Source organism: Petaurus breviceps, unplaced genomic scaffold, assembly GCF_028583685.1.
Source record: "Petaurus breviceps papuanus isolate PSGF00001 unplaced genomic scaffold, PetGlider_PUasm1.0 226, whole genome shotgun sequence".
NCBI lineage: Eukaryota > Metazoa > Chordata > Mammalia > Diprotodontia > Petauridae > Petaurus > Petaurus breviceps.
This window is the reverse complement of record NW_027185890.1, coordinates 10,149,825-10,174,865: the sequence shown is the minus strand read 5'-3', so window position 1 is coordinate 10,174,865 and position 25,041 is coordinate 10,149,825. Positions and strand designations below refer to the sequence as shown.

General features: G+C 41.4%; 1 protein-coding gene and 1 long non-coding RNA gene across 2 annotated transcripts in view; one reads left to right on the top strand and one right to left on the bottom strand.

Moving 5' to 3' along the window:
• The window catches only part of LOC138166796 (uncharacterized), a 49,148-nt gene extending 39,223 nt beyond the window's left edge, over positions 1-9,925 (top strand). Inside the window, exons 2-5 of the long non-coding RNA XR_011169737.1 lie at positions 3,846-3,920; positions 5,857-6,032; positions 8,736-8,780; positions 9,799-9,925. This is a non-coding gene — a long non-coding RNA (uncharacterized lncRNA). The remainder of the gene's footprint in view (positions 1-3,845; positions 3,921-5,856; positions 6,033-8,735; positions 8,781-9,798) is intronic.
• A 13,257-nt stretch (positions 9,926-23,182) lies between these two features.
• Positions 23,183-24,633, bottom strand: FOXE1 (forkhead box E1). The gene has a single exon (XM_069095270.1). The coding sequence runs from the start codon at positions 24,482-24,484 to the stop codon at positions 23,183-23,185; it is 1,302 nt and encodes a 433-aa protein (XP_068951371.1). The 5' UTR covers positions 24,485-24,633.
• Positions 24,634-25,041: the final 408 nt, after the last annotated feature.

The following is a 25,041-nucleotide window of genomic DNA, read 5'->3' as shown; positions in this document are numbered from 1 at the left end:
AGGTGGGGGGGCAGCCGTGAAGAAGGGGCTGAACCTCAAGGTGTGAGACCCTGAGTTCATATTTCTGGCGTATCTCCTTATTACCTGTGTGTTTGTGGACAATACCTTTGGGGTATTTAAAGTGAGAGGATTTGGGGAGGCTAGGTGGTGCAGTGAATAGAGCACTGGCTCTGGAGTCAGGAGGACCTGAGTTCAAATTTGACCTCAGACACTTAACACAAAAAATAGCCATGTGACCTTGGGCAAGTCACTTAATCCCAATTGCCCTCCAAAAAGCAATAAATAAATAAATAGATAAAATGAGAGGATTGGATTATATGACCTCTGAATCCCCTTACATATCTATGATCCTATAATAAGTCTTAAAAAACCTTATCTTCTCCAGAGCCAATTTTTTGTCATTATAAGTCACATAGCATTTAGTTTAAATTTACTTTTGTTTTTTCTATTTTCATCCCTATAGTTTTTGTATATATTGTTTTCCTGGTTCATACTTTTTCTGCATCAGTTCATATTAGTTTTTCATGTGTCTTTGTATTCTTCATATTGACAATTTCTTCTATTGTTATAATATTAGATTTCATTTATATATACCACGATTTGTTTAACCATTTCCCAATCAATAGGCATCTGTTTTGTTTCCAGTTATTTACTACCACAAAAAGTGTTGCTATAAAAATATTGATGTATGAGTTATTTTTTAAAACCTTTTTAAGGTATGCCTAACAGTGGTATCTCTGGGTCAAAAGATATGGACATTTTATTCTCCTTTGGGGGGCAAAGTTTTCATTTCCTAAGCCTAGATTTTCTGGATTTTTTCGTTGTTTTACTTTGCTTTTTGCCTGTCCCCAAGTTCTCGGTTTTTTTTTTTTTAACAATTCTATTCATTTTTCTCAGGGAATAGGATAGGACAATTAGTAATAATGATTCTAACACTTAACATTCCTATATTCCTTTTTTACTACAAAATGCTTAAGCATTAACTTATTAACTAATTAACTTATTTGATCAAAAGTCTATGAAGTGGGTAGTACCTCATATCCATTTTGAAGATGAAGAAGCTTGACCCTCAAGAAGGTTAAGTTCCCAAGTCACACAGAGGTTAAATGATATGTAGTCTGAGCACCAACTGGTGTGGACCTCTCTCCCCTTAGTTGGAGATGAGTGCTTTGCCTGGGACAAAGTGCAACTGATTGTGAACTTTCACTTAAGCAACTATTTCTGCATCTTTATCAATCTGACAAAACTAAAGGGAGGATTTTTTTTTTGTAAGTAAGGCAGGCATATTTGCTGGGGTTTTTTTTAAGCTTAGATTCTATTATTAATTATCCCTACTGTCATGATTTATAGTCATATAACTTTCACCACTTTGCTCTGAGGGGAAAAAAGATGAGCTAATATAAATTTTTTTTGAGAAAAAAAGATTATTGGGGCATTTCACTTTGTTCTGTACCAACTCCAAATATCCTATAAAGCAGGACAAAATCCAAAAGTAAAATTAACTCGAACATGTCACAAATTGATTTCTGCCCCACCTTCCAGTTAGCATAGCAGACATCTTAACAAAATGAGATTTATCTAATATTTATTTTGATATTTATTTACACAGGAAAAATTATGCTTGAATCTCTGATATAGAAAGGAATCTATTATAGAAGACCTGTCTATCTTGAGCCCTGTCCAAGTGAATTATTTATTAAAGGACAAAAATCACTTCTCTCTTGTTTCCTGAGACAATCTTGTGGGAGTGACCTGGACCCAGAAGAAAGTAGGATCTAACCTGGCTTTGCTGATAGTGTGTAAAAATTGGAGTTGATTGAGTAAATCAATCAAATCACCCCACCTACAGGTTTTTAATTTTATTTTTATTTACCTATGGTAAATAATAAGGTATCATGATCTGATTTATTTATCAGGTAAAACACATCTCAGTTGTTCACTAGCTGTGAAAAATATGTGGTTATCTCCTTAGGTGGGATAGGAAATCTTTATTAACTCCAATTAACTCCTAAAAGACTTGGTGAAGTCCTCTGGGGCTTTATAAAAACCTCAGAGCTAGTTAGAATTGGAGATTCTGAGTGAGCTTCAGTCCAGGAGAGAGCAATTCGGGCCAGGAGTGGATGGGTAAGAGACCAAAACCAAGGCTGAACAACTCTCTTTTCCCCTTCCCACCTTGATCAAAGCAGTACCTTCTGATCTTTGAAGAATGTAGGGGATTTTGGATTTCCCATCTTCCCCATCATCATCCTAGCAGTGTCTTTGGAATAGCTGACAGCAACTTCTGCATCAACAGCCAAGGATGATTGGAGGCAGATTCAACTTTCTATAAAGAGCCCAGCAAGAAAAACAAACATTTTGTAGCAGCTCTTTTTGTTGTGGCCAAGAACTGGAAATTGAGGGGTTGCCCATCAATTGTAGAATGGCTGAACAAGTTGTGGCATATGAACATAATGGAATATTATTGTTCTATAAGAAATAACGAGCAGGCAGACTTCAGAAAAACCTGGAAAGACTTAGGTGAACTGATGCTGAGTGAAGTAAGCAGAACCAGGAGAACATCACGCACAGTAACAGCAGCATTGTACAATGATTCTAACTTTGATAGACTTAGCTCTTCTCAGCGATGCAAAGGTTTAAGACAGCTCCAAAAGACTCGTGATGAAAAATGTGATCATATCCTGAAAAAGAACTATGGAGTCTCAATTCAGATAAAAGGATAGTATTTGCTCACTTTTTTGTTTCTTCTTTTTCATGGTTCCTCCCATTGGCTCTAAATCTTCTTTACAACATGACTAATGTGAAAATATGTTTAATGTGAATGTATATGTAGAACCTATTTCAGAATATACCCCATTTTGAGGAGGGGGAAGGGAAGGGAGGGGAAGAAAAATTAGAACTCAAAATCTTATGAAGGGAATGTTGAAAACTAAAAATAAATATTTTTTTAAAGAAAAACAAAGGAATGAACATTGACAACATAGCCAACCTCCCTCCCCAGAGAAAACCCCCAAATAAAAAACTAGATACCTAAGGGGAATATCTTTAAGGCTCTGGCAAAAGGACTTGTGATTTATCCCTTTGCCATACTCTTAAGCTTGAACCCACTTTCCATTGGATTGTGTATTTGTGAGAGAGTATGACTGATCTTCCTATACCACCACAACAGTAAATAACCCTTTCTAAAAACTGAAACTGACTGATAATCAACTTGGATTATGCTGGCAAATTAACTACTGACTCTCTAGAAGTATGAGAGTATGTAGAATACATTAATTTAATTTAATTTGCCTTATTAACATTTTTCCCATCACTTTCTACCAACAAAACAATAGGTTAAACCCTGATTTGTTTGAGTTGGTTCAAGCACACCCTTGTAATGGTGGGGCACGGCAGTGTTGAGATCAGAAGCATTGGAAAGATAACCCCCAACCAATAGGGTTACCTCTTAGTTCTGAAGGGATCCAATTCATTAGTTCAAGTGGAAGTGTGCTGCTATATACAATTAACAAATATTTTTATTTGTGAAATATTGTGCTAGGTCCTTAGAGTAGGAGGGAAGGGGTAATATATAAGAAAACTATGAAATATATTTAGGTGTTCCTCCATATGACATTCAATCCTTCACCACCACATCTTTTCCCAAGTGATTCCATGTCCACCTCATAGAATCCTGAGCTTTATTGCTTTATTCAAGTTAATTCTAGTGTTTTGAAAGAGACTTTTCTTGAGACATCTACCCCCCCCCCCCAGTTATTACCACTCTTTTCCTTTGAAATTATGTTGTGGTTACTTTCTATTTACTTGGTTTTGTACATGCATTATATCTTTGTCTCCTTTCCTCACAGTAGAATGAAAGCCTCTTGAGGGCCACAACTATCTTGTATTCCCAGACAACTAGCACAGTGTTTTGTGCCTCGCAGGTAAGTAGCAGCTTAAACCTCAGAAGGTATCTTGAGGTTTAGGGGTTAAATTTTTTCCCTACTTATTTATTCTATCTTTTTTTCCTGACAAACTGAGCCAGTTAACTCTTTTGTCTCATGTAGTTTTATTTATGATTTCTTGAAATAAAGCTCTGGAAAACCAGGCTTTGATGAAGCCAATTGGGATTCAAATGGAGCTACTTGACTATGCCTTTAAACCCAAATCCCTCTGGGTCTCAGAGATTAGCCGATAATAGGTCCCAGCCCAAGCCTCACTTGCTCATATCTTGGGTTGGGATGGCTCCCAGTGAGTGTGAATAGCAATTGTTTCTGTTCTGGACAGAAACCCTGAGGTTCTTCCTTCCCTAGATTGATTCTTTTGAGTAGGCAGACTAGGCCATCTTTTGCCTCTATTCTTACCTAGCCTTAAATCACTAAATGGGTGTTGCTTCAGACAATTTGAGACCTTAGCTTACAAAGGCTGAAGTCCCCTAGCCATCACCAGTCATCCTGACCTACATCTTGGTCTTGCCACTGGACTCCAAGGACTCTGGAGGAGAGTTATGAGGCTGAAAACTTTGCACATCCCTGCCTTACTTAAATCCAATTCACTTTCAAGTCAACACATCATGCTGATGATGTCAACAACAAACAAGATTTTGGTTGAGTGTATATACTGAGACTCTATTTTCATTTGTATGCAAAGCATTTTGCAAACTTTAAAGAGCTCTACAAATGTCAGCTATTATTATTTGCATATTTTAATCTGCATATTTTTATAATTGCATGCTTTCATTTGTCTATTTTTTTAAGCAATTGGGGTTAAGTAACTTGCTCAAGGTTACATTATTTCTGGGTGTGGTGCTAACTATCAGAGCCTGGATTCGATTCCAGGTCATCCTGACTCTGGGGCTGGTGCTCTTACTGTGCCACCTGGCCACCCCCATTTGTTTATTTTCTTTGCAGTGGAAATCACATAGGACTAAGAGTCAAGGGACTTTGTCTAGCTCTGTGGCTTTTGGTGAGTCAATATATATTTGGTACCTACTATGTGGAAGGCACTGGAGATACAAAGAAAAAGACAACATGGCCCTTACTCTCAGGGAGACTTGAAAACTCTATGAGCCTCAGTTTCCTGAGCTGTTGAGTAGGATTAGTAATAATTACCTGTATCTCATGGGATGGTTATGGGGATCAAATGAGATAATGGATTTGAAAGTACTTTGAAAGCTGCAAAAGTCTGTACAAATGGGGGTTATTACTTTTGTTATCACACGCACATGGCTCGTACATGTGCTGGAGTTAACAATAGTAATTCCTTGTGTGGCCTCCAACCAGAGCAGTTCTAGCCTCCTAAGAATTCTGTGTGGTAATTGTCAAGATTAAGACTTCAATCACTACCAACTTCCCTTGCTAAAAGGGCTGCTCTCTCCTAATGCCTAAGTCATAAGCCCTTTCTGCTCTGCATTGAATGTTTCAGAAAAGTTGTTTCTATTAATTACAGGTGATTATTTGAGGGGAAAAACAGCCTGTGCTTTTGTTTTCCTTTCTCCTATCAGTGCCATGGCAGGCCTGGACAAGCCTTCACTGGGAAAAAAAAAAACAGCAATCTCTTCTCCCTTTCAGAAGGAGACATTCTCCCTCTGCAGCCCGAGTTATTGTGCTAGCTGAATTCCAGCCTGTCATCTTGCTGGGCAAAGTTCGCTGAGACTATTAGCCAGAGTTTGTTTTGTTAAGTTCTTATTGCAATTAATTTGGAAATTAGACAGTTAAACAGGCACTCCCCAGTGTATTTTGTAAACTACAGGACAGCTTCTTCACCCTTGACTCAGAGCAGACTTCCAAATCTCCCTCAGTTAGGAGAACTCCCAAGACGGTGACAATGAGGTGGGGCTCAGGATGTAGGTCATTTGGTTATTTTTCTTCTTTAAAACAGCAACAAAAACAACAAGGATCCAGTATACTTCCAAATATACCCATCAATCAGTCAACAAACACTTATGATGTGCCAGGCAGTCTGATACAAAGAAAAGGGAAAAGATGGGTGAAAGCCTTCAAGAAGCTCACTTTCTAATGAGTGAGACAACATGGAAACAGTTGTATACATACAAGGTACGTATAAAATAAATGGAATGGAAATTTCAGAAGGCAAGTCAGTGGATGAAGTGGATAGAGTGTAGGGCCTGGATAGAGTATAGGGCCTGGAGTCAGGAAGACTCATCTTCAGGAGTTCAAATCTGGCCTGAGACACTTCCTCGCTGTGTGACCCTGGGCAAGTCACTTCACCCTGTTTGCCTCAGTTTCCTCAACTGTAAAATGAGCTGGAGAAGGAAATGGCAAATCACTGCAGGATCTCTGCCAAGAAAATGCCCAAATGGGGTCACAAAGAGTCAGATGACCCTGAAATGACTGCTCAGCAACAAAAATCTCAGAGTGAAGGCACTAGCAGTAGCTGGAGGGTGGGTGGCCTAGAAAGGTCTCTTATAGAAGTTGGGATTATCTTTAAACCTTAGATAACCTTTCAGGATAAATCAGTGATGTGTGAATGGTCACATTCCACAGAGGCACAGAGGAAAAAAACTAACTCGAGCTGCACAATTCAAATGAAAATATTGGTCTCCTGATAGTTTGCCTGTATCACTGTGGTATCAGGAAATCCATAAATTCCTTTTCTTCTTTTTCTGCCAAACAGCTTGAATGCAGAGCCAAGAGACCTGAGTTCCAAAGTCAGACCTACTATTTATTTCATCTCTCTGTGTCTAAACTTGCCCCTTAGCAAAATGGTTGTGTTAGATTAATAACAGTAACAGCTGGAATTTATAATAGTGCTTTAAGGTTTGCACAGTGTTTTACAAATAGCATCTTAGGTAGGTGCTATTATTATCTCCAATTTACAGACGAGGAAACTGGGGCAGACAGCAGTTAAATGACTTGCCCAGGGTCACAAAGCTAGTAATCTCTAAATTCTAAATCATTGATCCCATGACTTTCAACTGCTGTGGTTTCTCATGCAAAATAGAATAAATGAGCCTTCCCTAAAATGAGCTATAAACATCTATCATACAGTTTTACTCAGGTCTCCCAGAGAAGATTATGCTATTTGGGCTCCATCACACACAATTTTTGTGGTGATAAAATTGTGAAGTTAAAATAGATATCTCCAGTAGTTGTAAAGAACCTCCATTTCTTCCATAAAATGGGTGGGTGGATGGGGGGATTAAGAGTGATCTGTCCTATCCAGCCAAATCTCAAATTAGCCTGTCTAGCCAAGACACTGCACACTAGTGGGAGCAAACCCTGATGACCCCCCAGTTAGTGTCCCAGTTTTCTCATATCCCCTCCAACATTTATCATTTTCCTTTTCTCTCATATTAGCCAATCTGATAGGTGTGAGGTAGTACCTCTGAGTTATTTTATTTTGTGTTTATCTAATCAATAGTGATTCAGAGCATTTTTATGTGACTATAGGTAACTTTGATTTTTTTTTGTCTGAAAACTACCTGTTCACATCCTTTGACCATTTATAAATTGGGGAATAATACATATTCTTACAAATTTGATTCAGTTCTCTATATATTTGAGAAATGCAGCCTCTATAAGAGACGCTTGTACAATTTCCCCACTCCTCCCCACTCCCAGTTTTCTGCTTTCCTTCTAATTTTGGTTGCATTGGTTTTGGTTGTAAAAACCCTTTTAAATTTAGTATTATCAAAATTATCCCATTTTACTTTTTTTGGGGGGTAGGGGGTAAGGTAGGGCAATTGGGGTTAAGTGATTTGCCCAAGGTCACATGACTAGTTTTTGTGTTAAGTGTCTGAGGCTGGATTTGAACTCAGGTCCTCCTGACTCCAGGGCCAGTGCTCTATTCACTGCCCCTCCCAGTTTACATTTTGTAATGCTCTCTATATCTTGTTAGGTTCTAAAATCTTTCCTTATTCATAGATCTGACAGGTAAACTATTCCATAGTCCCTTAATTTGCTGATGGTATGACCCTTTATGTCTAAATTGTGTATCATTTTGATCTTATCTTAGTATATGGTGTAAGATGTTGGTCTGTACTAGTTTCTGCCACACTATTTTCCAGTTTTTCCAGCAGTTTCGGTCTAATAGTAAGTTTTTGTCCCTTCAAATTTGGATCTTTGGGTTTATCAAACACTAAATTACTGTGGTCACTTATTACCGTGTCCTGTATACCTAATATTGTCCACTGATCCACCACTCTATTTCTTAGGCAGTATCAAATTGTTTTGATGATTATCACTTTATAATACGGTTTGAGAACTGATATGACTAGGCTACCTTCCTTAATGTTTTTTTCCATTGATTCCCTTGATATCCCCTTTGTTCTTCCATGTGAATTTTGTTACTATTTTTTCTAGCTCTATAAATTTTCCCCCAGTAATTTGATCATCATGGCACTGAATAAGTAAGTTAATTTAGGTAGAATTGTTATTTTTATTAAATTTTCTCAGTCTACCTGTGAGCAACCAATATTTTTCCAGTTGTTTAGATCTGACTTTATTTGTGTGAAAAGTGTTGGTATTATTTTAAATGGAATGTTAGCTATTTGTATAAAGAAAGGGCATTGAGGGCCCCACAATTTCAGGATTGTGAGTGGCCTTGGCTATTTGCTTTGTGTGCCTCATAATCATTGTATTTCCCTACCCCTCCCAACTCTCTATTTATGGGAGAGTGTAACCCTGGTATTGGGGAAAATAAGTCTAATTGCTGTTCTTGCTACAATGTTTAAGAAAATAGATCTGCTTTTTTTTAAAGGAGGGGATTGGACTAATGATCTCGTGCATCCTTTCCAGAGCCAATATTTTGTGATGCTTACTGATGGAATGATTGGCTTAAAGGTGAGAAATCCTCAGTCATGGTACTTGACTGTGTCTAAGAGAAGGGACAGCATCCATCTGCTTTGCCCCTTGGTTGATAGGGAGTTATGAGCTAATTGTATATCTTTTAGCATCTGCTGTAAAAACCTCCCCTCTCCTCCCTCATCCCTAACCCCAAATCTAATATACTTTTTGGACAACTCCATTTTCCCCTGCCTTCCTGATCCAGAAAAAATCAATAAACAGAGCAGTGTTGGTGTGCGAAGTAAAGATGGCATCATGCCATGGTGGACAGAGTGCTAGACTTGGAGTCAGAACGAGCTGACTTCAAGACCTGCCTCTGGACACTTACTAGCTGTGTAAGCCACTTAACATCTCTGTGCCTTAGTTTCTTCATTTGTAAATGACAAATAGATGGCCTCTAAGGTTTCTTCCAGTTTAAAGGCTATGATCTCATTACAAGAGGATTTCTAAGTCATTTCCAGCTCTCAATTCTCTGTTCCCTCCCTCCTATGAATTTGTAATTCCTGGATTACTCAACTCCTCTAATCTCTCCCCATAGGTCAAAGGAGGGAACTGTTAGAGATTCAAATACTCTCAACTCATTTTTCCTCAGCAAACACAAGACAAACCAAATGAGGCTCTTGGCTTGGGCTGGGTCCTGTAGGCCCCAGGAGATGAAAGGAGTCACCAGATCTGGGCAGGGACTGCTCCTACTTCCCTTAAACCCCTTAGCTAAGCTTTCAATTCAAGTCAATAAGCATTCTATTAAGTGTTCACCATGGGCCCATCTCTGTGCTGGATGCTGGGAATATAAATACAAAAATGATTAGCCCTGCCTCAAGGAGCATGCATTTACTAGAGTATGACTCTATTTATTCCTTTCCCACTGGTATTCTCCCCCCACCTTTTCCAATCAATGTGGTCAAAAGATGACCAGTTAGCTGCCAGCATGGGCTGGCATGACCAAGTCTTCCCCCAGACACAGATTCCTCCACACTCCCAAGAGGTTTATCCTGCTCTGATCTCTTTCCTTCAGGAATTTCAAAATGATGTCATTCTCCTGTAATCATAAAGTAAAGGAGACGGGCCACACACAGGAAGGGACATTGTTGCTGTCGCTCATCCTTCATTTTTGAAGACATCCTGATGGGGGATGCCTTGATTTCTGAGTGAAATGGACTTAAATGAGGCAATATGTCAGCCTCACTCTCTTCCAGAATTTCAGAGCACAGTGGCAAGACAAGAGTCTGGATGAGTGGAGATGGCCCCGGATGCAGTGGATGACTGTGGAGTCTTGGGGCCACAGCACCTGCTTCATCTGCCTTCATGGCCTTTGAAGCAAATTGTTCTCATTTGTGCATTCTGCCAGGGAAGTCTTTACGTGCTTGGGGGTAGACATTCATCCCCTGAACTCACTGATTGGTTTGAACCCTGTCCTTACCCTCCTCAGCCTGGTTTAGTTTTCCTGCCCAGACCATTTCACTGAGGTGTGGCCACTGCCCATGCTATAGTTTCTTGGAGAGAGTTGGGTGAAGGTGGACACCAAAGGGTGTGTAGAATGACTGAATGACCTCTTAGAGTCTCAGTTTCCTTATCTGTAAGGTGGACAAAGCAAAGGCTACCTCATAGGGCTACTTAATGAAAGTATTTGATTAGCCTTAAAATGTTAGGTAAATATGACTTTGTATTATGCAACGATTACTACCTCCATTTTACAGATAAGAAAATTAATACACCACAAAGACTGGGGAGGGAGGAGCTAAACCCAAGATCTTACTCCTGGTCTAATGTTTTTTTCTGCTTCACTACCTTGACTTTCACATCCCAACAAAGTGCTTTGAAAATTAATGGAAAGGAGAGATCACTTCTAGTTGGGAGGAATAAAGAATGGGTTCATGGGGGCAGCTAGGTGGTGCAGTGAACAGAGTACCTGCCCTGGAGTCAAGAGGACCTGAGTTCAAATCCGACCTCAAGACACTTAACACTTAGTAGCTGTATGACCTTGGGCAAGTCACTTAATCCCCAATTGCCTTGCCTTCCCCCCTCCAAAAAGACAAAAAGAAAACTCCCAAAAAAGAATGGGTTCATGGAGAAAGTGACATTTGAGCTCGGCTTGAATAACAAATAGGATTTTCAACCATAGATAAAGCCTGAGACAATTCTAGGAAGAGGAAAACAATGGAGGTTTGTCAAGTGGGGAATATGTTTTGGGAATGACCAGTAGTCCATTTTAGCTGAATTATACTGACTATATTGGGGGGAGGGTGGGAGGATAAGGCTGGAAATGTAGTTTGGGGTCAGATCATAAAGGACCTTGAGTACCACATTATGGTGCCAGCACTTTATTCAATAGGTGGTGGAGAGTCATTGAAGGTCTTTGTTTTGGATAATGACATGATCAGAATGATGTCTTAAAAAAATTGGCCTGAAAGTTGAGTATAGACTAGACTGGAGTGAGGGGATACTGGAGAAACAGAGACTGGTTTGGAGGCAGTACAGAATTCCAAGGAATTAAGGCCTGAATTAGCTAAATGGTGGTGGAGGTGGAGTGTGTGTGTGTATGTGTGTGTGTATGTGTGTGAAGGAGAGGACTAATTTGAGAATTACAGAAGAGATAGAATTAAGAGACTTGGTGACTGATTGGATATGGAAGGAAAAGAATAAGCCAATAAAACATTTTATTAAGCACCTACTATGTGCTAGGTGTTGTATTAAGTGCCAGGGATACAAAGAAAAGGGAAAAAAAATGTCCCTGCCCTCAAAGAAGCTCACAATCTATTGGGCGAGACCACATTCAAACAAAAATATTTAAGCAAACTATATATGAAATAAATAGAAAATAATCAGCAGACAGAAGGCTCCAGAATTAAGAAAGCTTGAGAAAGACTTTTTGTAGGAGCCAGGGGAGTGGAGAGGCAGAGATGAGGAGGGAAAGTATTCCAGGCCTTGGGGACAGCCCAAGAAAATGCCCCAAGTCAGATCTTTGAGTGTCTTTGAGGAAAGAGAAGAATCAAAGATAATCTCTAATATATTCATTAGTTCTAAGATTCTATGATTATGGTTCTGAAGAATTCTCCAGTCTCTCATCTGGGTGTTCAGGAACATAGTGGTGTCATTAAAGAAACAGGAAATTAAAGGAAGGAGCCGGGGGTGGCCAGGTAGCTCATCGAGTAAGAGCACCGGCTCCAGTGTTGGGATGACCTGGGGATCAAATCTGGGCTCAGATACTTAGCACTACACCCAGAAATAACTGGCTTGTAACTTTGAGCAAGTTACTTAACCCCGATTGCTAAAAAAAAAAAAAAAGGAACCAAATAGCTTGAGGGGGGAAGGACAGAGAATAGAAGTGGAGATTATTTTAATTTAATTTTATTTATTTTACTTTACACTTTGAGATTCGAATGCCCAACAAGTTATTCATTATATATCTGGCAGGTATCTTGAAATGAGGGCTTGATGTTCAGGAGAGGGACCAGAACTAGAGATGTAGATGTGTAAGTAAAAGTTCTTTTACATGCATTTCCTTATGATCCTCAAAGCAACCCTGGTTAGTAGATAAACTATTAGGTTCATTTTGCAAATGATAAAACACAAGGCCTAGAGAGCTTAAGTGACTTTCTCCAAGTTGGACAGATACTAGGAGGCTCTGAATCAGTCCCAAGGCTATTGGGACTTGGGACTGAAGCTCACTTTCGAGGCTATTTCCATTTTGCTACTCCAGAAACTTCGATAATATATGTTTTCATTAGAAAGCTGGGACTCGTACAACCTGGAAAACAATGTATGCATAACAACAACACTATAAAAAGCAACTCTGGAAGTTGTAAGAATTGTAATTATTATAATGACCAATCGTGATTTCAGAAGACTGATGATCCATGATGAATTTAAGGTACAGAATTATGTACATACATACATATACACACACATATATATGTATATTTACATATACACATACATATATATGTATATATACATATATCCGTAATGTCTATTTTTATTGAAGGAACTTGTTTTGCTTGACTATGCATATTTGTTACAAAGTATGTTTTTTCTTCTTTTTATTGGGGTATGGAATGGAAGAGAAAATGGATTGCAGTTAATTTAATAAAAAATAGATAGGGTTAGAGGTGCTAAGGAAGTCAAATGTTGCAATAACTTTCAGATGAGATCACTTAATAGTTTTGCTTAATTATTTGAGTTTGTTACAAGAGCCTTTTCTCATGGGGGGGGTGGGAAATCTGTAAATGTTTATAATTAAAAAATGTTTATAATTTAAAAATGTAGTTTGTTTGCACATTGTCCTCTCTACTAACTAGACTGGAAAATGCTTGAAAGCCCGGACCATCTTTTATCTTTCTTTGTATCCCTAGCACTTAGCACAGTTCCGGGTACATAGGAGGCCCTTAACAGATGTTTATTGACTGACTTCTATAGCTATCTTGTCTGTTTGTGTAACTGGACAAAGTGTAGGAAGCTCTCATTAGTGAAATGATTAATGAATTCAAATATTCTTGGATGTTTAACATGGCTCCCTGAGGGTAGAATTAGGAGCAGTGGGGAGTATGTAGTGGGAGGGGGATTGAAGAAAGGGAAATATGGGCTTGACAGGTGAAAAAACTTCTAGACAATTCAAACAATTCAAAAGTCAAATGGGCTTCCTCGGGAAGGAGGTTTTTGCCTCTTTGGAAGTCTCAGACAAAGAATGCTGGTTGTGTTGTCGTGGATGCTTTGTTTAGCTACGGGTTGGACTCTATGGCCTTCAGATTCTCCAGTTTCGGCAAACTGCTTGATATTCCCATTTCTCAGAGAATTTTGTTTCAATCATTTTTATTCATCACTAGCATATGAGAGGGCATTTATCTGCTCCTGTTACTTGCTACCTGGGACAAATTTCTTAACCTCCCTGTGCCTTCTTTCCTCAGTTGTTTAAAAAATAAAAAGGTGGTAGTGGAGTGATAATACCTAAACCTCTTCCCTTTCCCTCTCACAGGTTGTTCAAGAATAAGTGAGATGCCAAAAAGCTACTATTATCACAGGCATTAAACGAATGAACATAAACTGTCTGAAATTGTTTTTCAACAAATATTTCCTGGATCATTAGAGAGATTATAAATATCTCTATAAGATCATAGGATTTAGAGTTGGAAGGGAGCTGGAGATTTCCTAGCATTTGCCTTGCCCCTTCATTTTTCAGAGAAATTCAATTTCTATGTAACCAAATTGGGGTGGGGGGAGTGGTTCAAGGCTTGAGAAAAGGCTACTACAAAATGAACCAACCAATCCAAATTCTGGTGAAAGGAAAGGAGTAATGAAATCATGTCAGGAACAGCATTTGGGCTCCTGTATAAAAACAAAGACTATTTGTTTACTCTGCTGGGCACACATACAGCTCTTTACTCAGGTTAGACTGCACATAGGATGTGTGGTGGATAGAGAAAAGAGGTAGGAGTTTAGCTCCTCTTGGCTGCGTTTCTTACCCTCTCTGCCTTCTAGCAAATCACTTAACCTTTTCCTTATTGTTTCCACACCTGTAAAACTAGGGAAACGATCGGTTCATGTCTTACCATGCTGCCAATAGATTTAATTAGTGTTCATGAAGCAGGTTCAGATACTTATACACTTAAACACTCTGGACTGATTGAAAACATTAACATTTAGATACACCCCAGCATGGAATCCTCAAGCCTTTTCTCTTTCTTACTTTCTGCTCATGTGCTATAATTACCCAGTTACATGTTTGCGTGCTTAATTAAACTAATAATAATAAAAACATTGCTCAGGTGTTTTGAAACCCTGGGACTGGCCTTACTAATGTCCTTTGACAGAAGTTTTGGTATTGAGAGGCAGAAGGTTGTCATGGTCAGAAAGCTGGCCTTGGAGTCAGGAACATCAGGGTCCAAATCTTGCCTTTAAAACATGCTGGTGGTGTGCCAGTCCCTTAACCTTATCAGTGCTCTAAGTAATTCTTTAATACTACAAATTGCCGAGAGGTGAGGGTTTGCATTAGTAAAGGAATTTTTCTCACCTGGGACTACTGTTTATCAGATAAATCATAGTTCTAATCCCTATACCTGCAGTTTTAGGGGGTTTTGAGACTGGGGAGGGAGAACAAAGAAAAGGTCATTTTTTTTTAAAGACTGCAAAATAAACCAGGAACATCTTGTAATTGAGATTCCACAATGCAATGAAATTCAAAAGAATAAAGATGAAACAAACCACTCAATTCTTTATAGACAGGCAATAATTTAAAATTCAGAAAGAGACATACTTTTTTTTGGATTAACGTGGAAACAATTATCCTGCCCTGTATTGAGGACTTTTTTTGAATCAAAATAAAATTGTTCAATGGGGGAAAATAGAGGAAGGAACAGATTAATTTAAAATGCTTAACTAAAAAATTAAAATAAAAAAAGGGAATTTCAATCACAAGATTTGTAGTCCACAGGTTGGAATCACATAGGAAAAGGAAAGTGAGGGAGCATAAATTCAAACTTTTTGGTTTATCAATATTTTCAACTACTGACTCAGTTTCCCACCAATTCTAATCCTGGCTCAGCTATTGCTTGTTCCTCTGCTCAGAAGTTGACCACCCAGAAGAATGGAGACTATCATGAGGAAGTCTTCCCTATCTTTTTTGTGCCCAGATATATTTAGCAAAAAGAGAATTCTGAGAGTCTTTCTTTCCATTATGGTAACAATAAAGTGTTACTCTTTCTGCAGGGAGAGGACACTTCTGACCCATAGTCAATGAGACACATTCTTTGAATTATTTTTCCAGTTGTGGAGAATGCTTCTGCTGTTCCAGCCAGAGCTTCTGACCAGCCTTAGGACCAACCACATCATTTCCCTAGGCCAAGAAGATGCAAGTTACAAAGGCAGATTTTTCTTCAGGAAAGACCCACCAGACTATTCCAAGCTCAATCCTTGGCTTTGTTCACAAATGAGTTCCTTTGTAGTCTTGTGGTCCTTGTAAGCACTACAATAGGTCGCTTGTGGAGAACAGTGTTTTGCCCTGTTGTGAATGAATTTAGATTAATGTACAATTTCATTGCTGTGTCCCTTCAGTGGCATATGTAGTCCCTGAGACACGGCCACAAAGAAACCCAGGATATAATACTTTCTCAGAGAATTATTTCATCTCTTAGACATGGGCAAACTGTAATTCCCAACACCACAAAGCAGAGGTATGTCCCTCAATGGCCCCAGAGACAGGCAAGTTTCTGCTTGCAGCTTAACTTTGGGAGGGACAGCTTGGGTTTTTTTTTGGGGGGGGGAGGAGGAGGGTGAAGTGGAGGATTGGGGAGAAGGGAGGTGTGGTTGGAGGGGGTGGGAATATCTGTGATTCTTGAACTATCCACAAATGCAACCCCACGGAGTCCCAACCCCTGGCAACATCTAACCAAGGTATTCTCCCTTCGATCTCAAATCGAACTTTGTTTTGTGTTTCTCCTTGAATGCTCTTATTGCAGCATATTCCAAATAATACTTATCTGTTTGCTTCCTAGTCCCCGACTAGCTTGTAAAGCTTGGTTGGTACCTGAACTAAAAACCTTGTTAATTTCTTGGGGAACAACATTTGGAGAACAACACTGGGTAGCTCCTACTTATTGATTATTGGCTTATTGATTGTATTAATTAATAATAATAGCCTACATTTACATAGGCTCTAAAGCAAAGTGCTTTACATATGTCAACTAGATCCCGATTCATCACCAGAACCCAGAAATACTGCTGTTGGTCTCTAGAGGAAATCATAGAAAACCCACTTTCATAACTAGAAAAATTGAAAATATATTTCCCATGGAAGATGGGTCTTCAGAGAAAGGGCAGTCAGATTACAACTTTTTTTAGAACTGGAAGAGGCCTTACTTACAGAAGGGTTCTTAACCTGAGGTCAGAGAACTAATTTTCCTTCCTTCCTTCCCTCCTTCATTCCTACAATATTTTAGTATAATTTGTTTCCTTTGTAACCTTTTACATTTTAATCTTATATATTTTATGTAATAAAAGCATTCTGGGCATCTAAGTTTCACCAAGGAATCCAGAAAACACACTCAGAGATGAAGAACTGATTTAGAGATAATCTGGTCAAACACTAGGGAGAAACTGAGGCCCAGGCAATGGCAGTGGTTTGTACTTTATTGTTATCTTAGTGAAAGCTAACCAAAGTTAGTTGTGGTTTTAATCCGCCCCCCCCCTCCTTTGACCTTTTCTGTTGATCTTGGATACAAGCAAGTGGGAAAGGAAAGTTAAGGAAAGGGTGAATATAATTTAAATAACAATTAATCCAAGTAAAAGATAAAGCCTCATTTTCCCCTCACCTGGGGCCTGAGGGGAAATAGAGCAGTCTGTCATTTCATTTCTTCTAGCTACCCTCAAAGGGGAAACAGCCAAGGTCTGCCACCTTCCTTGCCTCCTAGAGGCACCTTCTGGTGGGTGAGACTGGGCAGAGTGAAATGACAATTTATGGTTGATGCCTAGGTGAAGGACAAACTGTGAGTTTCCCTTGGATCTTTATTTCGAGGAAGATAAGCATTTTTACAGTGGCACAAAAGGGCATTACAGATTCTCAAATACCCAAAATTAAAGCCCCTCAGCCTGAGAGACCAAATTAAAAGATTACTCTTTTAGGAGAGAAATCATGGTGGACTTTAAGAAGCTAGAGCTATATTAACTACATTGATTTTGTTTTGTGCAAAATCTCCTCGATTTTATGTCCATTTTTTATCATCTGTGACTTGTATGGTTACAAATTCTTCCTCTACCCATCCATCTGAAAGGCAATTTCTTCCTTGCTCCTCTAATTTAGATAGCGACATAAAAATATACTCACTGGAAGATACCTTACAGTCAACTTATTCGTATTAATTTTTGTTATTATGCTTGCTTAGCTGGGAAAAGTGTGGAAAAGGGAATTGCATAGCCTGGTTTATAATTTTAGCTCTGAGATTTACTTCACTGTGGGACTATGGGCACTTATCTCTTTAGACCTCAGTTTCCTTATTTGTAAAATGAAGGAATTGGACAGGGTAACCTCTAAGCTCTCTTCCAGTTATAAAACTATGAATCTATGATTCCATTTCTGCACTAAAATCTTCCTCTGATGCCCCAACATGACCACCCTGAGTTCCCGAAGGTAATGCCAGGGAAGGGCAAGCTCTGGCAAGTCCTATGGGGCTGGAAAGATTTCCAGTACTGGCCGAACACTGGACTGAGTAGGTGTCTGCTATCTGACTGAGGTCTATCTCCCCTTCATCACCGGAAGGGAGGCAAAGGCCAATCATTTTTCCCCTAGCCATAGCAACAAATTCGACAGCCTACTAAATTCCCGAAGGGCTGCCATGTGGATTAGAAGAGGAAACCTCCACTCGGCTGAAGCCACAGATCTTTTGAAGTATCGAAGCATCATAAATTATTTTACAGCTGGGATGAATTTGGCGGGGACCTATTAAAATGATGCTATTATTACTGTTAACAAGAATAACAATAATCACCGAGAAGGCAATAACAATAATAGTTACAATAACAATAATCAATGAGATGGCAATGATAATAATGGTTACAATAGCTAGAATAGTGATGTATCTTCCACGTGTGCTCTGAGGTTAGGCTAGTTGGCTGTGGCTTGAGTCTTGAAATGTGTGGTTTGCTCATCACCTTCCCTCTCACCAAACAATTCAAGGGATAAAAGAGCTTTAATAATCTCCATTTTAGTGGCAAAGGCGCGGTAGGAAATTTTGCTTTTGTGCTTGCTTCCCCAGCTTAATTATAAATGTTAATTTGAAGGGAAAAAAAAAGAAGGCTGTGGGGCGAATTACCACAAGAATTCTGTAATTAGAGACTTGCCCACGTAATTACCCATCACTAAGTGCTCACAGACTTGACCATAATTCAAACAGAGTGGTGGAGCAAAATGAGCTCGGGATTTGGTTAGAACTGAGCCTGGCTCTGGCCTTGAAAACTTTGTGACCCTGGGCAAGTAATTTAATTTTGTGAAATTAATACATAAAATTCGGACAATAATGCCCTCCTTACCTACCTCACAAGTTTGTTATGAGAGATGCACTTTGTAAACCTTAATAAAGACCTTTATAAAGGTGGTTAGCTATTATAACAAGCTATGTAAGCCCTATCTTGAGAGGAAGCTTGGCATAGTGACAGAGCTTGGATTTTGAGTTAGAAAGAACTGGGTTCTGTTAACATACTAGCTGCGTCATCTTGGGACAGTCAACGAAACCTCTCAGGGTATCAGGTAACTTTCTAAGACTATAAATTACAGGGAGGGGGGCAGTCTTCCCTCTTTCCCCCCTCCCCCATGGGGAGCTAGCTCCCTATACTGACGATGTCAAAAGGGGAAACATACAAGATATACTAATACTATAGGACCCACACCTTCAAAGAGATACAATGAAGGGAAAAGGATTCCCTGGGCGACCCTTGGAGACCACCAAGTTCAAGCCCGTGCTTATATAGATTGAGGAAAATGAGGGCAGAAACAGAAACGAGAACTGTTTTGGTGATAGCCGGACTAGAACCTATGAAGCTTCGATTCACACCTCCCACCCGCACTCTTATTTTTCACTTAAAATTCGTTTACATAAAGGCTTATGTGAGAAAATATCTTTAAAAAGTAGAAATGTAGTATAACAACAAACGGCAACAACAGTTGTGTTCAAGGCCCACTCTTGGTACCTATGTGTGACTCTGGGTAAATTGCTTACCCTTTCACTGGCCTAAGTAGATGTCAATCTGCGTTGACTGAGAGCATTTCTCACCGGGAGTTCCTTACATTGATGAATCGAAGATCTGGACTAATAAGAAGAAAAAAGCACCGAATCCCTCTCTCCCCTCTTCTGCCTTCAGGCCTTTTAAAGGAACACCTTAGGTCTCCTTGCATTCTGATTTAGCTTCTCGCTAAATACACAAAAATTCCTGGAGACAGAAGTGAGCATGTTGGATTCTTTCCTTTTCTCAAAACTTTACAAGTTCCTTAGTAGTTTATAACTCCCTCCCACCCCCCTCAAGAATATACACTTTGTATCCTTCCCCAAACCAGGAGCTCTCTCTACCGAATAATTGCAGATTCACTATCGGGGAAATCAAGAAGCCATTTCTTTTCTTTACCCAGTGTAATGTCTTAAATCTGGTTCCAAATGAGCTCATTCTGGGCCACTTCTATCTTACCACTGGCATTACTTTTGCTTTCACCAAGGAAATAAAATACAAATTTTTATCAGCAAAATGTTTGAATCTACCCAAATCGTAATGATGGTCTAAGAAAATCTTGATACTCATGCTTCAGAGTGATTTTTTTCTTAAAGAAACAATAATGGCCTGTACTTAGATTCTCTGCCTCTTAGGTTTTCCTTCTCTTTCCAAAATCCAGCCCCCTTTTCACACTTTCCTTCCTTTCCTTTTGGGCCAAACTGAGCAATTTCTCCCCGATGTGTTGTAAACTTTTCTCACAACAATGCAATGAGGTACTGTAGAACAAGTTTTATTATCCCCATTTTATATAGGTTCAAAAAACGAGAAAATAAGCAAATGGTCAGAGGTGTAGTTCTAGGCACAGCCTGTAAGCAAACTCGGGTCTTTCTGACTCAAAGTTGAATACTTTTCCCATTCCACTCCACTTCCTGGTGAAAATTAGGCAATTAAGTATATGTGTAATTCACATGCAAATATGGAATGAGATATGATATGCTTGTTTGTCAGTTTTAGATAACCAAGGTTTCCTAACATTTATTTCGTCAGGGACCCCTTTGGCAGTTTGGTGGAAATATTAACCTTTTTCACATTAATGTTTTTTTTAAGTCATAATTCAAGGAAATGCTAACTCTTAGTTAAGATGCTAATGATAAAAATGAACTTCCTTCCTCCACTCAAAATCTACAGATCCCTTAAAATCTATCCCCAGACTTAATTGTGAACCCCAGGTTAAGAGCTCTTGATGTAAGCAATTCTAGACTATAGTTACAGTCAAGTTGATGTCTGCATTGGTGGAAGGAATTTTCATGCTGGAAGTTTCCTAAATGGAAGAATTCACAGGCCAGGACATATACACACACAGAGACACACAAATACACACCAAGTTCTGTTTTCAGAGTTGATAATGTATGCGTTACTATATATAGAAACAAAACTATTTATATCTATATTCCAATACTGTATGTACGCAATAATATTTTTCTGAGGATAAACTAATTCACAGCAAACAGAATCAAAATATAGAGGCCTGGATAGTTTGTAAACACTTGTAAAGAAAAGCATATGGGATTCTGGGGGTTGACCCAAAGATTGCATTTCTCTGTGGATATTATCATTTTTGTTTGTGTCATTCTGGGAAATCATCAGTGGTTTTCACAAAGATGGCCAGTTTAGCAATCCACAACTCCCTACTCCCTTCTGAACTCCGTATCTTTCCTAATCTGTCCTTCACCATTAAAAAAAATGCACTAGAATGCTGAGTAGTATACTTGTGATGCTGTCTGAGGCAGAAGCAGAGTTCTACCACATTTAAAGATTACAGATGTTCCAACCACTTACATACGAGCAAGTTGGTCCGAAGACAGAATCTCAATAGCTCCTCAGAGACAAAATTTTAGATTTGAAAAAATTTCTCGGTAGAAACAAAAGTTAGCTCCCTAAACTTTCTCTGGGATCAGAGAAAGGCTTTTTGCACCAACCAGCAGTCGGAGCTTTTCTTCTTTTTCTGTTTTGTTTGTTAGAAAGCCCACTTCTTTCCCCTTATTCCCCCCCCCCCCCCATTAGGTCAGTTAGGTGGCGTGGTGTATAGATTTCAAATCTGTCCTCAGATACTTACCAACTGTGTGACCCTGGACTTAACCCTTAACGCCATTTGCCTCAGTTTCCTCATCTGAAAAATGAGCTAGAGAAGAAAATGGGAAAACACTCCACTATCTTTGGAAAGAAAACCCCAAACAAGGTCACAAAGAGTCGGACACTACCCCAAACCACTGAATAATAAAAAAATTCTTTTCATTGCCTTTTGATTGCAGTTCTATTACCCCCTCAAACCCTCCCCCCATTCTTATCTATTTAATAGTAACTACTCAGAATTGAAGGAGGAAAAGTCACAATGCCTTTCAATCCAATTCTGACTTTTATTTAGAACGACCTGTGTTCGATGCCCCCTGTTGTAGGGGCAGCGGGGAAGACACCAAACCAGTGTTTTCCCCCAGCCCCTTTTCTCGTATTTTGTTGTCCCTGTTCTCTGTCTGTCTCTTTGTTCCTGTCCCAGTTCCTATCTCATGGTTTTCTGACCTCACTACAAACTTAGTTTTCCTGAAAGCCAAAGAGCAGTGGTTGTAGGCTCTCGAATCTATTTTATGTGGAAATGAGACTTGTAGGTACTGCTGCAAGATTTCGACCTAGTCTAGCGTTTCCTTTATTAACTCCTACATGCCTTTTACAGTCTCCTTGAGCATACCTTCCATCACACTTGTACACCAGCGACCAAAGTGAAAATAGGTCTGGAGCTGAAATGTTGCACCTGAAGTAGAGTAATGAACATCGGGGGAACCAAGATTGCGCCCTCACAAACTTTCATGTTTCAGTGAAGATGAAACTACAGACTGCTGTCAGAGACATTTATTAGAATGTTAAAGCCATGAGGAGCAGACACCGTATAAAAATGCCCGTTGTTCGGGGTATACAAAGAAAGTTTGAAGGAAGCAGCCAATTGTTTGTTTTCTGGAATGAATTCATGTCACATATCACCCGGGTGAAAAGGCAAGAAAGCCATTAAAACAAAATAAAACAAAGCAACAGGCTGCACGTCTCCCTTCGGCAGACGCCCCTGAGCAGTTTGGTGACCAGCTACCCGGGGAACAGCTCTTTCAACCAAACACGCAACTGGCAGAATATTGCGGGTTGGACCCAGTGTCCTTGATTCCGTTCCAGTTTCCTGGTCGGATTCTCCCTGCACCCCGCACAGAAGGTCCTCATTCACGAAGAGCACCCTGAGTATTTCGTCCTTCTAGAGCCCCGTGGAAGACTTCTGTACCAACGAGGGCACAAGAATAGTGATGGAGCACATTAAGTTGTAATTAGCTGGGCGCTGTGTGAGGGCGGGATACTCTGGGGCAACCTTCAGCTGAGGCCCTGGCCTCTCCCAAGGCGGAGAGACAATGCTCTCCTGAAGGTATGAAGGCACTGTCTCCTTCTCCCTCTATCCCTCAAGTACCCCTCATTCCAACACATAGACTCACAACTGTTTTTTCTCTATATTGCACAGTTTGGGTAATTTCTACCTTCCTCCTGGTCCCCCACACTCCCACCACTCAGGCCTGGCCGCCAGGGCACTCTTTGCCCGATGGGGGTGGGGGTGGGGTCTGTGTTGCCACAGTTTCCCTTGGCGCCTCGGGTGGAGGGGGGGGGGGGAGTTCTTTATTTTTTCACATGGCCGACACGAACCTTTCCACGTTGCTGGAGTAGGTAGAGTGCCGGACGTGGTAGGCGTTGGGGCCGACCCCGAGCTGCCCGCCGGGATTGTAGCTGTGAGCCAGCGAACTGATCTGGCCCGGGGACATGCGGCCATAGAAGTCCACAGGGTCATTGGCTCCCGGTGGGGAGGTGGACATTGCTAGCCGGCTGGACGCCCCAAACAGCTGGCTGCTGTTTCCCTGAGGATATGACCCGTGGTTCATGGGTAGGTGACCGCTGGTAACTGGATAGGTGTAGGCCATGGGGTTGGACGGCCGAGGTAGCACCCCCGCTGGCCCGGCTCCACCGCCCCCTCCGCCTCCTCCACTGCACGCCGGGTTGCTGTAGGAGGCAGCGGCCTCGGCGGCTGAGGCTCCGAAGGAGCAGGAACCTGCGGCGACAGAGGGCGCCTGGCTGAGGTCCGGGCTAAGTGGGGGTCTGAGCGCGGGCGGCGGCGCAGGCTGCTGCTGCAGGAGCTCTCCAGGTCCGTGCACTAGGCTGTTGATGCTGAATACCCGGCATTGGCCGGGGGACGACGCCGGGTAGTAGACGGAGGAGTGGGGGCCCAACGTCTGGCCGTAGCCCGCTGGGCTCATGGTGGCTGCCACGTTAGGATACATGGAGCCAGGGTAGGGAGGGCGCGCCACTGGCACGGAGCTAGGGAATATGCCCGCAGCGGCCGCCGCAGCCGCCGCGTCGTGCATGTAAGCCGGGTAAGTGGAGAGGTCTGTGCGCTTGAACCTCTTCCTCCGGCGCAGGAAACTGCCGCTCTCGAACATGTCCTCGGCGTTGGGGTCCAGTGCCCAGTAATTGCCCTTGCCTGGGCGACCCGGCTCCCGGGGGATCTTGATAAAACAGTCATTCAGAGTGAGGTTGTGACGGATACTGTTCTGCCACTTTTTGGGGTTGTCCCGGTAGAAAGGGAATCGCTCCGTGATGAACTTGTAAATGCCTCCCAGGGTCAGCTTCCTGTCCGGGGCGTGCGCGATGGCCATGGCGATAAGCGCTATGTAGCTGTAAGGGGGTTTGCCTCGCTGCAGGGGCCTCTTCCTCCTGCGCCCGCCGCCACCTCCGCCGCCGGCCTTCACCACAGGCTCCCCCAGCTCGCTGAGGCCCCCCGAGGGCTCACAGGCAGCGGGCTCCTTCTCTACCTTCACTACCGGCATCAGGGGGAGGCTCCTGCACGCAGTCTCGGCCACTGGGGTGGGCGGATGCTGCAGGCCCCTGTCCTCGGGGAGGTCTCGCTGGGGATAATGCCGCCTCTCCTCAGTCATCCCCTGGGCCGGGCCTTGGCCACCCAGCTCCTCTAGGGGAGAAGTGGGGGCCCGGGCCCAGGCTCTCGGGGCCTGTCTGTGGCAGAGGGTGCTGTAGCAAGAGATGCAGCCCAGGCCGGTGCAAAGCGGCCGGGCTTGGGGAAGCTTTCGCTACAACTCGCTCTCTAAGGGGAATCCCAGGTCTCAAGCGCGGAGGAAGCTCAGTAGCAGACACGAAGTCACAGTCCGCAGGGCTCTGCAAGTTTTGAGCGTCGGCCCACAGTTGTCTTACCTTGCATCAGGTATGGGGCGACTGGGAGACAGTCCAAAAAGGCTTTTGGCTCTGTACTTAAAGTGTTGGGAGTTGGCGGGAGGGGGTTTTGAGGGAGGATTTCGGAGCAAGAAATTATTGCAGGCGGTATCCGGTGCTGAGGTAGGTTCTCTCTCGGCAACCTTCCATTTTCTACTCCAATCCCACTCGCACCTACTATCCACACTCACGGCCACCTCCAGAAGTGCAGAGGGCCAGAATTGCGCTCAGGGGGTCCGAGGCGTAGAGGGATTGTGTGTGCGGGACC

What these genes read in the sequence shown, in the direction of transcription:
- FOXE1 (XM_069095270.1), bottom strand. Translation starts at nt 24,484, where the DNA reads ATGACTGAGGAGAGGCGGCATTATCCCCAGCGAGACCTCCCCGAGGAC.